This window comes from Condylostylus longicornis, unplaced genomic scaffold (assembly GCF_029603195.1).
Source record: "Condylostylus longicornis isolate FDR11 unplaced genomic scaffold, ASM2960319v2 ptg000014l, whole genome shotgun sequence".
In the NCBI taxonomy this organism is placed as follows: domain Eukaryota; kingdom Metazoa; phylum Arthropoda; class Insecta; order Diptera; family Dolichopodidae; genus Condylostylus; species Condylostylus longicornis.
The window spans coordinates 417,486-434,298 of NW_026577983.1; the positions used below are offsets into that span (position 1 = coordinate 417,486).

Genomic DNA, 16,813 nt, shown 5'->3' on the forward strand with positions numbered 1-16,813 from the left:
AATAAACTAAAAGTATGGCTTCATCATATAAGTGCCTTAGTTTTCAAAACTTTTGATAAAAAATAAGTTTTTGTGAAATATTACACTTAATATCAATCTCTTTCTATCTTTTCTGTTCAAATGTCTTTAATTACTTTTTCAATTATTATTTTTGTCATAATTTTTATTTATATCTATAAAATAATGTTAATTATTTGACTGAATGTACTAATCAAAATATATTTTGTCGCACCTAAAAAAATGAAATTATAATACTCTGCACCATCAATTGCTCTCTTGAGATAGCAAATAATTAAATAAATATTAAATAAATAAATAAATATAAGACTGCTTCCGGGACAGTCCGAGCTTAGTACTAAGTTTGCGGTCCATTTCATGTTTAAGTATATGAAGCAACTGAATTTTACAGTTATAATTTTACCACGGCTCACCGAGACCTTTTTTCTTGCAAAAACATATTCCTCTTAAATTCATTTTTTTATTCATCATAAGTTAAAAAGGGCGAATTATATTTTTACAAATACCTTGTAGCCTTTTAAAATAAATAAAAACTTTCAATTTTATTATAAAAATCGATTTCTGAGTAAAATTTAATGAATTTTTTTTTTTTAAATGTTAGAAAATATTCCATAAAAATTACAAAAATTAATTTTTCAACATCGGCCACTAAAATGATTCACACTAAATAAATTTTTGTCTAAGTATATTAGAGTTCAAGTTTAAATTTTTCAAAAATAATTTTTATTTGATTTATGGTAGTAGGTGGTAAAATAATTTTCATTTTTTTATTTTTAGAATTTTCCTTGGAACATAAAATAAGAAAGCAAAATTAGAAAATTTTTTCAGCGATATTAAATACATGTACAATGCATATGTATACGTTATGTACATTTATAAAAATATAAAAAGTATATGTATGTATATTTTATGTAGAAATTTGAACAAATATTAAATTTTGGTTTTAGAATACTCAATTTATATACATATAAAATTTGTATTATAAACTCACCAGAATTTATTAGTTATTCAAAGAAAAATAAAGCAGAAACAGTGACATTTTGTTTATTTTAAAATTATGGAAATAATGTGTAATTTTTAAATAATATACAAAAATTTAAATTATATTTAACGTACATTCTATAAATTGAATATTGAGAAACTTGAAAACAAATAAAAAAAATGAAACACTCTTTTATGTTACTTAAAATTAATAAACTGAAATTTTTAAGCATGGTTTCTCAAAACAAAAAATTAAATTGAAATTTTAATTTCAAATACTTGTTCTTAGCAACATGCTATTGTTTTAATGAATGTATTCAATGATTAAGCTATCTCGTTGAAACTCAAAAATATAAATTTAATTGTAAATAAATATTTATTTATATTTATTCTTAAAATTAAATCAAACCTAATTATGTAAATCTTTCATCAAAAATTAAATTAATGAAAGAAATATCAAACTTTCTATTAAATACCGTTTACATATAGGAAAGATTAAATGTACGATAAAGTTTAATAATTTTTTACATATTTAAGTGAAATTATTTGATAGAGCTCAGAATTTTCATCAAAATTATAATAATTTGTTAGGAAAATTATAATCAAAATAAAAATCACCTGATCGCTGCTTAAAAACTTTCGCAAAAAAATCTGATGAGAATACATACCTATATAAGAAGATAATTTATATTGTTTGCCGTCAGACAAAGACTAATTTTAAACAAGGTCTAAATATACGATTTTCAACAGGTTCAGATTAAATGATAGAATTTGTCGTATGCTTATGTACATACATATATAGTAACTTCAATTTTCAAAATATAAGAATATTTTTATAATTAAGACTCTATCTCTTTGGTTATAGGCAATAAAAAAGAGTAGCTTTTACAGAAATTTATGTATGATAATTTGCCAGGTTGTCAATCGTTTGTTTATGATTAATGGCTTTCTCAGTTTGATTAATAAACTTAATTTATTTTAAGATGTTATGAAAACTATTTCATAATATTTATCACAATTAATAGTATGACAAACTCCATAATATTTTTCTTAATGCAAATTTATTGTAATGTTCTTTTCAATAAAAATTATCAATAAGTGAAAATCTAAATACAAACACTTTAATACTTGACATTTAGAAAATATTATTTTTCGAACGAATAGGCATTTTTTCTTTATAAATTTAAATAAAAATATTAAAATTACCGTATAATATGGAATTATCCATTTTGATGACGTTAGTAATCCTTGATGAATATGTATATATGTAAATATTATATATACATGTATATAATAAATATACAAATTGTTTATTATCTCTTAAAAGTACACATTATTTTTATAATTAATACTAAAAAAGAAAGAAAAAAAACATAAACTTTTTTTTTGTGTATAAAATTAAAGTGCGAAGAAGAATGACATTTTCTACTCAGCATTTTTACTAATTTTGTTGTTTATTTTTTTTTTTTGTTCATTATTTATTTTTAAGTACCCTTACACCCTTTTATCAAAAATCAAAAAAAAAAAAGCATAGTGGACAAGGTACTGGAATTCACAGCGAGAATTTATAAGTGTTGCCATTTAAATAAAAAAAACTCTTGAAATTATATTTCAAATTAGTATTTATAATTGAATCGAATTCAAAAACTATATACGCTACCTAAATTAAAATTATTCTATACATAGAAATTACTAGTAGTATTAAAAGAAAACACTTGCACTAAATAAAGGGAGAGTTTTAGAAGAAAATCCTCAGTAGATCACTAACAAATGAAAATAGTACTTTATTAATTTTAATATGAATTTTCTTAATGCAATGAATTATATTTATGTAAGTTACGAGTATTATAACATTGTTTATGAGAATAAAAATTTAACTTCTAAATGTGTTTCCACGTGTTACATAATAAGAGTTCAAGATATGTATATATATATATATGTATGTACATTATATGTCAAAATATTAACAATTTTAAAAATTCTATCGATACGGATTTTAACAAGCATTCGTCCAAATAAGTAATTATGTATTTAGATATTTTCAGAAATAAATCTAATTTCAATAATACTGAATTTTGAAAAATAAAAATATTTTCTTGAAGGCTCATTGCATTTTCTTTCATCTACATAAATTAAAATTAAAAACGAATGCCCTTTTATTGTTGTTCTATGATTTTCAGTACAGGTTTTTTTATATATATTGTATTACAGTTTTAAAACATTCATATTATAACATAAATAAAACATATATCTATACATACTTAATGTAAATAACACACACTTTTGCAATGTGATTAATTTTTCTAATAAGAATATTTTCAATTTATTTTTTCATTTCTTCAAATTACAATTTTCATTTAATAGAGCGGCAACACTTATTTCTAAAGCAAGAGTAAAGAATAAAGATACAAGAAAAAAAGAAAAAAAAAACAGATTACAGAAAATTTAGACAAAAATTTTTTTTTTGAGAATAGAACAGAGAAAGAGAAAACGTAAATTAAATGTAAACGTAAAAGAAAAGAAAGAGAATATGTATTTTTCTCTATATGAAAAATATTTAATCAAAGAGAGAATTGCCAGATTTTAATTCTCACTCAAAAAACTTCTAAATTCTAATTGTAAAATGTCATTTCTTTTTGAATATCACGATTTTTTTTCACTTTTTAAATCTATCAAAAGCACATTAATTATAAACCTGTTTTTATCATATGTTAGAAAAATGTTTTTATTTGTATGTATGTATGTATGTATTTATAGAAGTAAAGCGAATTTAAATATTAATCAAGTTATATAATATCAAGAAATTATTTTTAAACTTATGTACATACATATATACATATTATATATAAAATAAATATGTATGTTCATTTGATTTTAGATTTCGTGGTCTCTGAAACATTGTATTTTAAATTTACAAATTCAAAAACAAACAACAAAAGAAAAATTTCTGCTTATGTGTATAGAATTGTGCACTTGGGAAAATAATTTTATTCATATAGGCATATAGTATTATATACACATGTATATATTTATACGTATATGTACATATATATTTTTTTTTATGTTATAAAATGATATGGTTTTTCGTATAGATTCTATGCATATACACCGCCTTTCAATGTATTTAACCGACTAGTATATAGATTTTTCTACTGACAAAATTTTTTTCACATTTTCTTCATTATGTTTTTTACTAAAATTACTTAATTTTGTATTCGTTTACACAAATTTTTAAATAATAAAAATTTAAATTTCTTTTTTTTTGAAATTTTCAATCTTAGAAAAATTCACTTTTATTTTTTTTTTTTAAGTAAAAAAGAATAATGACATATTCAAAAATTAAAATTTTGACATTTTAATAAAAAGAAAATTTTTTTTTCCTTTTGACATACACTTGCACTCAGATTTCATTGAAGTTGAAGATTTCATTCATATGACATTTTTATTTTTTTTTTATTTTTTTCTTTCATTGAATAAAATAACCCATAACTCATTTTGAATTTTTAATTAAATTTTTTAAGAACATTTTATTTTAATAAATTATTAATATAATTTTTTTTAATATAGAAAATAAACATGTATGTATAAATTTTTTACTAAATATTTTTTTTTATAAAATTTCTATATAACTAACATTTTTACATGTAGATATACCCGTTATATACATATAATATATACACATACAATATATAAAAATTAAATTAAACTACTAAAGCACTGCCCGTTTTTATTTTTTATACACACTATAAAATTTGATTTGTAAATCGCAAGAGAAAAAATGTAACTAAATTTCGTACAAGAGAATTTCTTTGACTTGACTGAAATTGACGGTAAAATGAAGGAAAGAATAATTTGAATTGAATTGGCAAGTCGGTGACTGAAAAAGTATTTTTTTTTATTCTTATTTTGTTTTTCTGTTTTCTGTAGATTTGTTCTTTCGAAAATTTTGAGCAACTACTCATTTTTGTTTTTGGTTTTATATTTTTTATTTTTTTTAGGGAAGGTTAGAAAGAGAAGAATATTTTGTTTGAGAATTTTTAATAAAATTTTTACCAGAAAACATGTTGAACATTTTCTTACTTCGCAGATATTTTTACTCAAATGATGAATGAATTAGAAGATGGTAGTGTCTAAAAATAACGTATTATGTAGGTACTTACATATTTGTATTTTATTTCAATAAAGTATTCGTGGTTATTAGAAAATTATTTTAAAATAATTTTATTTTTTTAACATTCTTCATAAGTAGTAATCACAAAATATAGGTCTAATAATTATTAATTTTCTTGTGAAGAATATTTTATGATATATTAGAAGTTCATGTGAATTAAAAGTATTTGGAAATTTAACTTATGTGAACTAATAATAGTTATGAATAGACCTCTCAATAGGTGTCAACAAATACCTAGTATGCTAACTGTATAAATTTTGAAAATTAAAAAAATAACACCAGTAAATTTGTGAAATTTGCAATATAAATATAGATATAAGTAGGTTAAAAGATACATACTTTAAGTATATAAATTCAATGTAGTTATGGTTTAGAACGGTATAGGAAATATTGTTTACTTATTTAAAATTTATTAAATGTGCAGCAATTTACTAAAATTGTTTAAATTACATTTAAATGTAAAACATCTATTTTTTTTTTGTTATGTCACAGTTAGACGGGAATTTAAAAACAACCACATTAATCCCAAGATTAGATCAAAATAAAAATTTTGCAAAAATTACAAATATTTTATTAAAAAATATTTGAATATAGATCATTTCTTACTTATACTAGTAAATTATAATTACAAGAAACTTAAAAATGAGTTCCAGTGATGAAATTTTATCTACCTATACGGGTACAAACTATCCAGAACAAAATACTATTACTAACCCATCCACTAAAAAAAAAGCAACACATTAAGTATACAACAATTTCAAGTAATCTTATAATTTAACCAAATTTAAAGTCATGTAAATTTAATTTTGGTAAGACTATAAATTTAGCAGCCAATTAAACCTAATAAAAATTGAGATGAGTTTAATATGGCACAGCTAAGCTATAATATTTAATATTACTTAATGAAAAATTAGTTAATTTTAATATATTTTTAATTAAAATTTTAATATAGTTTTAATTAAAATTGCCCGATTGACGGGAGTTCATTCAATTGCAATCATGCTCTCTTAAAGAAAATAAATTTCGCTCAAGTTTCGTAGCAAAAATTTAGAAAAGTAATAATAAAAGTAATAAAAATTCAGTTAAAACTTTTTCTTTAAATTATTTTTATCATTTTTAACGTCCTCAACTAAACTTTATACGAAATTTCGATAGACTAAACACTAAAAGGACAAAAAATCATTTTTTGTCACTTTAATTTATTCAATGCCCAAATTTCAGTTACTCGTAATATGTTGGAAATAGGAACGTTTGTATATTAGAAATTAGTTGAAAATCATTGAAACCAACTTTGGATAATGTGATATTTCAAATGATTGCAATTCCTTGTAATTGAATGAACCTAAAAAATAGAAAATCATAAAAAATATGCTTTAATATTGCGTCATATCTAAATAACATATTTTTTTTTTTAAATATTTTTTCTCGTAAATAGCAAAGAATATAATATGTATATGTGTCTTAATATATTTATTATTATATCCGTGTTCTACATTGAAGAAGTTTAATTTAACCTCAAAATATTAAGCTAAAATTTTTTGGTGATAATTAGATTTTTATCTGCAAAATATTATTTAAACTAGTAAAAAAAGTCAAGAATGTAAAATAATCGTCATTATGCGTTTTAATTTTAATCCTAATTAGTAAAATTTTACATATAAGCACAATTATGGGTAGCACATTTTTCCACACTGCATACAATAGACAACTCTTTAAATATTAAAAGATAAATTTCCTTCTTCGGCATAATTATACCGACTTACTTGACAAGTAGTTAGGTAGTTAGGTACCTACATGTATAAAAAAAATTATTTTCAAAGTTTATGTGAATATAAAAAATCCTTTTTTTCCGCACCTTAGAAAATATTTAAAAATAATAATTATTCACCTAAAATGAAAAACAATTAAGTCAATCTTAAAAATACTTACCAAAATATCCAAAATTTGAAAATGACTTCCAAATGAATGGGCTAATGACGAAAACCTTTTTCATTTATATATTTTCTTTTCGAGATATTAAACTATACTATTTATATTTTTGAAACAAATTTTAAATATTTCATGTATAGATTTCATTAAATTTAAAAAAAAAAAAACAAATTGAATTTTCGGAAAAATAAAACAAAAAAATTGATTTGTACCGAAAAATCAATCAATTACTTTGAGGTGTAAGTTATATATATATATTTGTATGTATGTATATGTATATTCTTATATATGTGTGTGTATATTCTTCAGCACTTAAATTTTCTTTTTTCTATTTTAGAATTTTGATTTAAAATATAAAATTTATTTAAAAATTCTTTTTGAAAAAATTGCAAAAAAAAAAAAAATATAAAAAATTAAATTCAAATGTACATTTATAAAATTTTTAATAGCAATGGACAGCGGACATCGTTCGATCACTAAAATGGTGTCACTTCTCACTTTTTTCCTTCTCGTTGAAAATTTCCAGCCCGAATCAAGAACTTTTTTCTTTTCTTATAGTATTGTCTTATAAAATTGAAAATTTCAATTTTAAAATGTTTAATATGAATTTAAATTCCACACGTTACTTGCTCATTTGATCATAAATCGATTTATTCTTCTTTGGAATAATATATTTTTCTTATATTTTTTTTATTTAAAAACGAAAATAATAATTTAATTTTATATGCCGCACAAAACGACTACGCTTTTCGTCTTTTAACTTCAGTTCAGTCATTCATTAGAAAAAGAGATAGAAAATTTTTTTGAGCAACTCTACAAAATTCACTTAATATGGAAAGAGGAAAAGAGAAAAATGTATCAGTTTGATTTTTAACCCATTGGAATTTATAATTACGTTTACCTAAAAATTCACAATAGTTTTCAATGATATGTGTCATAAATATTCTACAGAGCAGTGTCATTTTGTAAAATTGAAATAGAAGAAAATATATATTTGTAAACCATTATAGTATATAGTTTACAAATATATATTTTCTATAATAATAGAAGAAAATGTATATATTATGTAAATTATTATATATTAATATTACTTATTAATATATGTCTTGAATTTAATAACAATTAAAATTATACTTTTTAAATTTTAATGACTTTGATTGAAATTTTAATGAAATTGATTTGTACTATTTGTCATAAAAAATATGAAATTTTATTATTCAAAATTGAGAGCTCTTGTTAAGTAAAATTTCCGAATAAAAAAAATAATATTTTATTGTGTTTAAATTGAAAACAGAACAAGAGCGATTTTTCAAACTTAAACGTACCCTAAATTCCTATTTTATCCCTGTTTTTGTTTCGCTTCATCTGTTTCCATTTGTGTGTGACATTATTTACAAAATATTGTCCAGGTGATTTTGCCGTTCCGCTGTTGCTCTGGGTTTACAACATCCATTCCACGTTTGGTTGTTTTTACAATTTTGAAAAAGTATCTTATTGATTGATAAAAACATCTTATTGATTGAAATATAAAGATTTTTCCTAAATTTAAATATCTTTAACTTTTCCGTACAAATATCAGAATTTTCAAATATAATTATTTTTGCAACTGAATATTGAATTAATTCAAACAAACTTTAATACAATTAAAATTTAATATCTTATTTGGCGCTAAAAAGTGAATAATATTGTTAAGATATTTTTGAAAAAGAAATTTACAAACACATTTTTTTACACAGTGTGTTTGAATTTCTTTGTAAGTTTAAGTAAAATGTTTTATTGCCAATACATGTTGTAAAAAATTATTTGCTATTACTTTTTTAAACTTTACATAAAACTGACAATCCAGCTAAAATTGTGAATCATTATTGATATGATAGCTCAAAATATTGTGAATTTTTGACAGCAAGTTGTAGATTTTAAATGAAACGAAGTTAAAACGGAATTAGTTAATTTTTTGATTTAGGAAATGAAATGATTAAATCGCAAATATGGAATTGTCACGGAATTATATTGGTGTTGCCGTTGTCAGAAAAAAATGTTTGATTTGAATTTTTCTACACTTTTTGCATTGCTTAAAGGTTTAAATTATCTTATGTATTTCATTTTTAAAATAAATTAGTTAACAATATAGTTTTTTATTTTAGGAAAGCAAAGAGTAGATGATTAAGAATTAGCAACAAGAGTTAGTGAAATCTATTCAAGTTTTGGTAATCAAAGTAGTAACAATAATATAAGCAAATATTAAGAATTCAGTTAATATCACATTGGTGTTATAACGATAATCCATAACAAAAAAAAAAAAATAATTGTTAGATGTAAAACAAAACAAAAAGAAAACAATGTTCTGAGCTCAAAACTTTAAATGAAAATTTTAAGCGAAAATTTCTTAACTTTTTCGTAAAAAAAGATAAATTGATTACAAAAAAATTTTTTAAAGTAGGAAAGATTTTAACGATAAAATATATTTGAAGCGTACCTAATTATTTGAAGCTTTAAATTGTAAAACAGTATTGAAACATTTTTTCTTAATGCAGTTGAAAAAAGACACTAAAAACAAACGTTGTACGAGCTCGGTATTTCAAAATAGTAGTCAATTTTTTCGACTTTGATAAACAAAAAATGTCGCTAAAAAGTTCTGCTGCCATATTATTAGACCATTAAGCGAATACACAATAATGCAAGGAAAAAATACTCACCATGAAGCTGCTGATTTTTGTGCAAGTAGAATAACCGTGCTATGCCTACATAAAGGAACATAAAATTTCCTTTTAAATTGAGTTTCGGAATCTGCCATTGACTAGATTTAGCTATTTATTATAAAATAATTTTATAGAATTTCTTAGAATTATTATTTTTTTAATAATATGAAAATTTACACTGTGTAGCAATGAAACAAGAGAACATGTTCGGGGAAAAAAAGCACAGATCGTTCTCCGGTCGGAAGTTACAGTGAAAACGGAATAGTAACAAAAGAAACAAAATATTGATTCTTAGTAAAACATTTTTAATACATTCATTTAATAAGAAAATACTTTTTATTTATTTATTTACTATGGAGTGTTTTTTTTTTTTAATTTTCTTATATAAATTTGACTTGGAACAAAAATAAGTTCTTAATTACCTAAAAAAAAATTGAAATTTTCTGGTTGATAAATAAAAAAATATTTGTAACTTTTTCATTTTTTGATATTTAAATTTAAATAAAATACCAATTGAAAATAATAATAATTATTTTTATCATATTTCAGGTAAGTATGTAAATATATAAACCTTCATATAAAGCATATAAACCTTAAAAATCTTTCAGACTTTAACATAAAACTAAATAAAATATAGTGTGTAGTTTTAATTAAATATATAGTAAGTAGATAATTATAATAAAAGTAAATATATTTACAAACAAAAACTTAAATAAAATACATAAATATATTTATAAAATATCATAATATTTCTATATGTATATATTGTATGTGTTTTTTTATTAAAATCCACAAGAAATAATTTGAAACATCCAGTATAATAGTAAAATTTACAAAATAATCTAGTAAGTAACTCGTTTCGTTCTTTTTAATATTTATAAAATGTATTTCAAAATATTTCTTGTGAAATATTTCAAAAACTTAAATTTATTATTCACGTATTTTTATTCTTATATTGTTTTAAATATCCATTGTCGTGTTACATTTTTACATCCTAATCCTGTAAGTTATAATTCAAATAATCATGTACTTATTTGAAAAAAAAAACTAACACATACGTGCACATCTTATTTAAATTGTAAAATCTATGTGTTAAAGTTGTTTTTGTGCTGTACAATCAAAATACAATTATATAAATACAAATTTTCTCTTTTTAAATATACAAATAAACATTTGTGTTAAATATTTAATTTTTAATATTTTCTATTTCCGTTTGCTTATCTAATTTTGATGGTTCAATATCATTAGCACTTAAAACAAATATAGGAGAACTAAAATCAACAAATTTATCTGCATTATTTCCTAATATTCTATTTTCAGGATAATGAATAACAGTTTTCCTTTTACCACGTTTTAACATAACATAAACTACAAATATACTAACTAAAAATGCTGATGATGTTGCTAATATAAAGACAGCTGTATGTAATGTGTTGTTATTGGTTGCAGATGTTGCCAAAGCAATTGGTATATGTGGTTTCTGTGCATTTTGTTGCTGTTGAGGATATTTATATTGTTTTTCTTCTTGATTTAAATTCAATTCTTGATTATCATCATAATCATTTTTTAATTTTTGTTGTCTATGAATGAAACGTGACATTGTTATATCAGGTTTTAAATGACCATAACCTAATATCAAATTCCCTTGTCGTATATTTTCTTCAATAGCAAAAGCTTTATCAATTTTATCATCACGATGTAATTCGAATCGTACAATAACATTACCATCCATATTATCATGAACGCGAAGATTTTCTAATGAATCTCCAATTAATTGATGAAGTTCCGTTTGCACAATATCATAAATATTTGCAATATGTCTACCTTCTTCATTTTGTAAGTTTAATTCGACAGATACAACGTCTATTGAAGTTGGTTTACATTCTTTCGTTCCTATGGGGAATGTGCCTGATGACGGTAATTGATTTCCTGCTGCATCGACGCACCAACATTGCCCATCTAAAATTAAATGTTTTAAAAAACTTTAATAATTGATGTGATTTTATATTATATAGAAAATTTTTTTTACCGACGCATTGTGTTGGAACAAATGCTCCACTTTCGTCGCAATTCACCGGAAAAGAAGCTGTCATTTTAAGAGCCATACATCTTGTAGTTGTTTTCATTAAATTTTTTGTACTGTCTATAAAAAGTTTAGAACTTATTATTGAATTTCCTAATTCGTAAATTTTTTCAGTGATTGCAATTTCCTCATCTGGGATATCGGCTGATTCTAAAGTGTCTAAATCATTATCTTCTATGTCAACCATCATTGTCATTTGTTTTATTAATTCTTCCATAAGAGGATCATTAGGGCCATCATTTGCATGCATTCGCCTTCTTGCTTGACGGTGATTACACACGGGCTCAAGATTTCTGGTTAAAGTACCTTTTAGAGGTGCACCTTTTTTATCTGAACACCAACAAACTCCATACTGGGAATTGGATACTGGATCAGATGAAACAGAAAATGCACGACTCAAGCGCTGAAGCTGGTTTTCTGAGATTTCTGTAGATTCTTTAAGGGAAGATGGTTGTTTTCCCAAACATTGAATTGGACTCCAATGTCCTGTTATTGGATCACATCTGGGTTGAAACCATACAGATGTTTGATCGGCACGTCTTGCAACTAAACTATTTTTTAGTTTGACTCGTTCACATTGTGTGAGTACTAAAATGTAAGATATTTTAATTTTCAAGTGGCGCTTGATAGAATTATTAAATATTACCAGGACAAACTGAGTTGCAAGCTAATTCGTTGTGGAAAAGATTCTTATTTTGACATGAATTCTCTTCTTCAGAAACAACAACTGGCACACATTTATTTGCTTTGGGACTAAAACGCCACTTTGTTGTATTATGGAACGAGTTAATTTTAGCTACACAGTTTTGATCCATTGATTCAAAACAAACATCTCCTACAATTTCGTGGTCATTTAAGAATTTAGAAAAATATAGATTTTGAAGTTGTCTTACTTGTTTTTGCACAACATACTCCCCTATTGGTAACTGGATTTAATTGACATGTATGTGTTGTTGGGCAGGCTTCGTTTTCATTTTGCGGTCCACACCCTACTTCCAATTCGCCTTGCTTTAAAGGAACGCCTTCTGGGCAAACAGATTCTCGTTTAGGAACACAAATAGGCATTTTTGGACAAGGTAAATCTATGCATTCTACGTTGATTAATTGACATTCTTCATCTCTTGAACATGAAATTTCGTCACAAAAATTTCTACATTCACATGTTTGGCAGCCATTTCTATCAGTTTTGAAACCATTCTCACAAGGCGCACATTTTTGTAATGGACATTCCAAAGCAGAATTTATTTCACATGTAGGAGTTTTTCCTTTGATTCTAGTGCCACTCAATTCTTCTCCTCGTTCATTTACACACCAACATAGATTTTCTGGACCGCACTGAATTTCATTCCATTTGCCTGATAGTGGGTCACATTGTGCAATATACATTTGTTTTGCAGGAATACCTAATTCTGAAGATTGATGCATTTGAATAGTTTGCAAATGTTGGCATGCAGTTTTCATTTGTGGCTCAACGCATTGAGTGCCACAACCGTTTGAGCAACATCTTTTGGTTCCTTCGCAGTGTGAATCTGTTCGACATTCATAATCGCATGTATTCGCATTATCTGGACTGGGTGGAACTAAAAATGGACATTGGCCTGCTTTCCTGGGCAAACAAGCAGGAACAGGGGGGCAATATTCTTCTTCGCAAGAAACTTCTACTGTTCGACATTCTTTGCCATTGCTACAGTTTACACCCTCACAAGGGTCTCGGCATTGGCAGGCTGGACACTTTGTTTCAGGACTTAAAATGAAACCATATTCACAACCCATTCTGCACGTAAGATCTAAGCAATCAATTGACTCCCTTAATCTGTGGACAAATAGTTTTTTGAAAGTTTCTGTTAAAAATTTTATTAGATATACTCACTGAACGCAGGAGTCATCAGTAACATTAAATCCTCTTGATTCAGGTATTTCTGTTCCAAATCCATCAACACACCAACATTCTTCTACTTCCATATCAACCAATTCATCATCTCCTAGAGGTCGCTTCGGAGCTGGAGCTACCTTTTTAACATCAGTTTCAAATAGTCCTGACAGATCTTGATATTTTGAAGAACCCATTGAGGATATAACCTTAGCACTTCTTCCCATAACAGGAGCTGCAACACGAATATTAAGCGTGCCGTCATCTACTCTATAAAGTTTTAAACTTTCTGTTTGACGTTTTGATCTGGTATGCAAAAGCATTTTCATTTTGCGAATTGTATTTTCCTCCAGAATTTGTTTTTGTTCTTTCCGCGTTACTTTAATATTCTTATAAGTGCACTGACGAGGTGAATATGCGCCATCTTCTGCACATCTTGGTGGAGGTATAGCCAATTGCATTCCTTCTTCCGTGCCTTCCATACGATCTGAGAAGTCTCTTAGATATTCACACACTAACGATAAAAGAAAATTATAGTTGACAATATGTTTTTCACACATTTTTATATTCTTACTAGATTGCTGTCTCTCTTGAGAATACTCAGGGAATATTTCTTCCGGAACAGGACAACATACATTTCCAGATTCACCATGTAGTTTTGTACATTTATGATTTTCTGGGCAAATAATGCGATTAGACATTGATCTAGCCAGTTTTGGGTCTTCATCAAAGAATGAAACTGGTTGATATGCACGGGACTGTCTTTCTTCTAAAATAGAGATTACAAGAAAAAATTTCAACTACAAGATTGATCATACATACCATTTATGCAATAAAACAATTCTCCTGTAATATTATCCGATAATGGAGTTCCAATATCGCACGGATTTGAATAAATAAGATCTGGTTTACAAATAGGCCATGAAGAACACAAAGCGGAACCTGATTCACATAAAGGATCGGTAGCAACTTCACAATGGGAGCCCATTGGGCATCTGAAGCCTTCACAAGGTTCTGAGCATTCACAAGTTGGACATCCATTGTGATCATTTTTAAAACCATATTCACAAATAGCAGCACATATGTTAGTATCACATTGTTCCATACTCATACTCCGACCTACAGATCTAGCAATCATATTTTCCCAGCCATCACAGTTAACATTATCCGCAGCACCCATAGAATCTTTGATTTTTTGCCCTGTCCTTGGATCAACGCACCAACAAACCAAACCATTTCTTGAACATTGTTTTGGTGAAAACATGCCACCAGGTCCATTGCATTCAGGAACATATCCACGACCTTCACGTTCATTTACAGCTAATATATCCGATAATGCTCTTGCTTGATGGCATGTTGTTATATTAAAAGGCTGTTGGCAGTTATTTTGACAACCCTTGGTGAAACAACATTTTTCCATATGTTTACATTCTAAGTCATGTGAGCATGGTGTTCCACACATGTATCCTGTTCTTTCTGAATAAAGATAATCTTCTGGATTAGGACAAACTCCTGGTTTTTGAAATTTCAGTGTACTTGGACAACAAACACCATAATCATTTCCTGATTCTACCAAACATTGATATAATGGGGGACATTGTGGTTTACCAGGCTCTATTCCACATAAAAATGGTCTTATACTATCGTCTATTGATAACGGTAAACCAGCCGGACATGCATTTGCTAAAGATCTACCTTTTTTACATGTTGGGATAGGTGGACACGGTTCTGTTTTACATTTAACTTCTTGTTGCTGACATGTTTGTCCATTTGGACATTCAATACCATCACAAGGATCACGACATTTACAAATAGAACAACCACTACGCGCGTCTCTAGCAAAACCAGATGAACAGAACATTCGACAGCTGCTTGCTGCACAATGATCTGGTTCAGAACATTTAACAGTATCACGTGTATTATTTCGTGTTTCTGGTATTTCAACTCCATATTCATCAACACACCAGCAAGATGTGCCATTAAAATCTTCTTGACATTGTATTGGTTCAAATCCACCTGATTTTGTACATCTCGGTATCCGTACACGTTTCTGTGGTGACACACTAGCTAAAGCTTTTGATCGACGAGTTTCCGATCGTCGAAGATGTTGACAAGCTGTAAGATCATCTGCAATAAAGTGATAAAAAAAGAGAAAATTTAAAATTTTAAAGTTTTTTGTAAAAAAAAGAAGAAATGAAAACGTAAAAAAATTAATTATTAAAAGTTTTTTAAATTTCGTCATTTAAATGTCGACCACATTCTGCAGAAATCATCAATACGAAAATCAAAATTTTCAAAAACTTGGTCACACATTATCACACATTATATGGAGTATAGTATAGTACGTATAGTACTCGTATTTCATTACAATTGCAATAAAGTGATAAAAAAAGGGAAAATATGGTCTCAATAATAATTAAATACTTTTCTTAATATTATTAATCCAAATGTCATATAATTCTAGGTAATAATATAATAGGTAATTCTAGACTTCAGATAACCACCCGAATTAAAGATCACCTTCATAACTCTAAAATAAAACAAATGACGGGCAGGCAGGATACTCAAACTAACAAAAATATCAAAACTATGTTGCTAATCACGCCCAGCAAGCAATATCATATTTTTCAAAACTTTAATTGAGCGAAGATGTTTTAATCTATACAAGAGTTTCAAATAAAAATACAAACAACAGACCTGGACAACTAAAATTAATTAATCGAAATCAAAGACTTATATTACTTATATTTAAAGCCTTTATATATGTATTTTTAAAGTCTTTGTCGAAATCTATTACACCATGCAGATTGAGAACACACATCTAAGTCCCTCAAAGTTTGCGCAGTAAGACTAAAAGATGTAACTCTTGTTTTGTTATTTATAACAAGACTATGTTACGCAAACCAATCGCAGGGAATACTTAAATCGTGATTCAAAATAGCCGCCAAAGCATTGCTACATACATAACTACATCCAATACCATCCACAAATATTTCTACTTCGCTCCTGGGAAGTGAATATGGGAAACTATAACACATGTCATAGTTTCAATGATTTGAGTC

General features: G+C 25.9%; 2 protein-coding genes across 8 annotated transcripts in view; both read right to left on the reverse strand.

Annotated features, from left to right (window-relative positions):
• The window catches only part of LOC129605733 (serine/threonine-protein phosphatase 2A 56 kDa regulatory subunit epsilon isoform), an 80,180-nt gene extending 72,316 nt beyond the window's left edge, over positions 1–7,864 (reverse strand). Inside the window, exons 1-2 of one of the 2 annotated variants that reach the window (XM_055515643.1) lie at positions 4,634–5,068; positions 2,206–2,350 (exon numbers count right to left, since the gene is read on the reverse strand). The gene's annotated coding sequence lies outside the window, so the exon portion shown is untranslated. Of the gene's footprint in view, positions 1–2,205; positions 2,351–4,633; positions 5,069–7,099 lie in introns of those variants that run through there. The other variant, XM_055515642.1, reaches the window with a different exon arrangement.
• A 2,583-nt stretch (positions 7,865–10,447) lies between these two features.
• The window catches only part of LOC129605792 (uncharacterized), a 45,048-nt gene continuing 38,682 nt past the window's right edge, over positions 10,448–16,813 (reverse strand). For all 6 annotated transcript variants that reach the window (XM_055515734.1, XM_055515735.1, XM_055515739.1 and 3 more), the window contains 7 exons: positions 14,574–15,878; positions 14,326–14,520; positions 13,752–14,265; positions 12,775–13,694; positions 12,528–12,716; positions 11,828–12,469; positions 10,448–11,757 (listed from right to left, as the gene is read on the reverse strand). In XM_055515734.1, the coding sequence (XP_055371709.1) occupies positions 10,985–11,757; positions 11,828–12,469; positions 12,528–12,716; positions 12,775–13,694; positions 13,752–14,265; positions 14,326–14,520; positions 14,574–15,878 (4,538 nt within the window). In that variant the 3' untranslated portion in view covers positions 10,448–10,984. The remainder of the gene's footprint in view (positions 11,758–11,827; positions 12,470–12,527; positions 12,717–12,774; positions 13,695–13,751; positions 14,266–14,325; positions 14,521–14,573; positions 15,879–16,813) is intronic.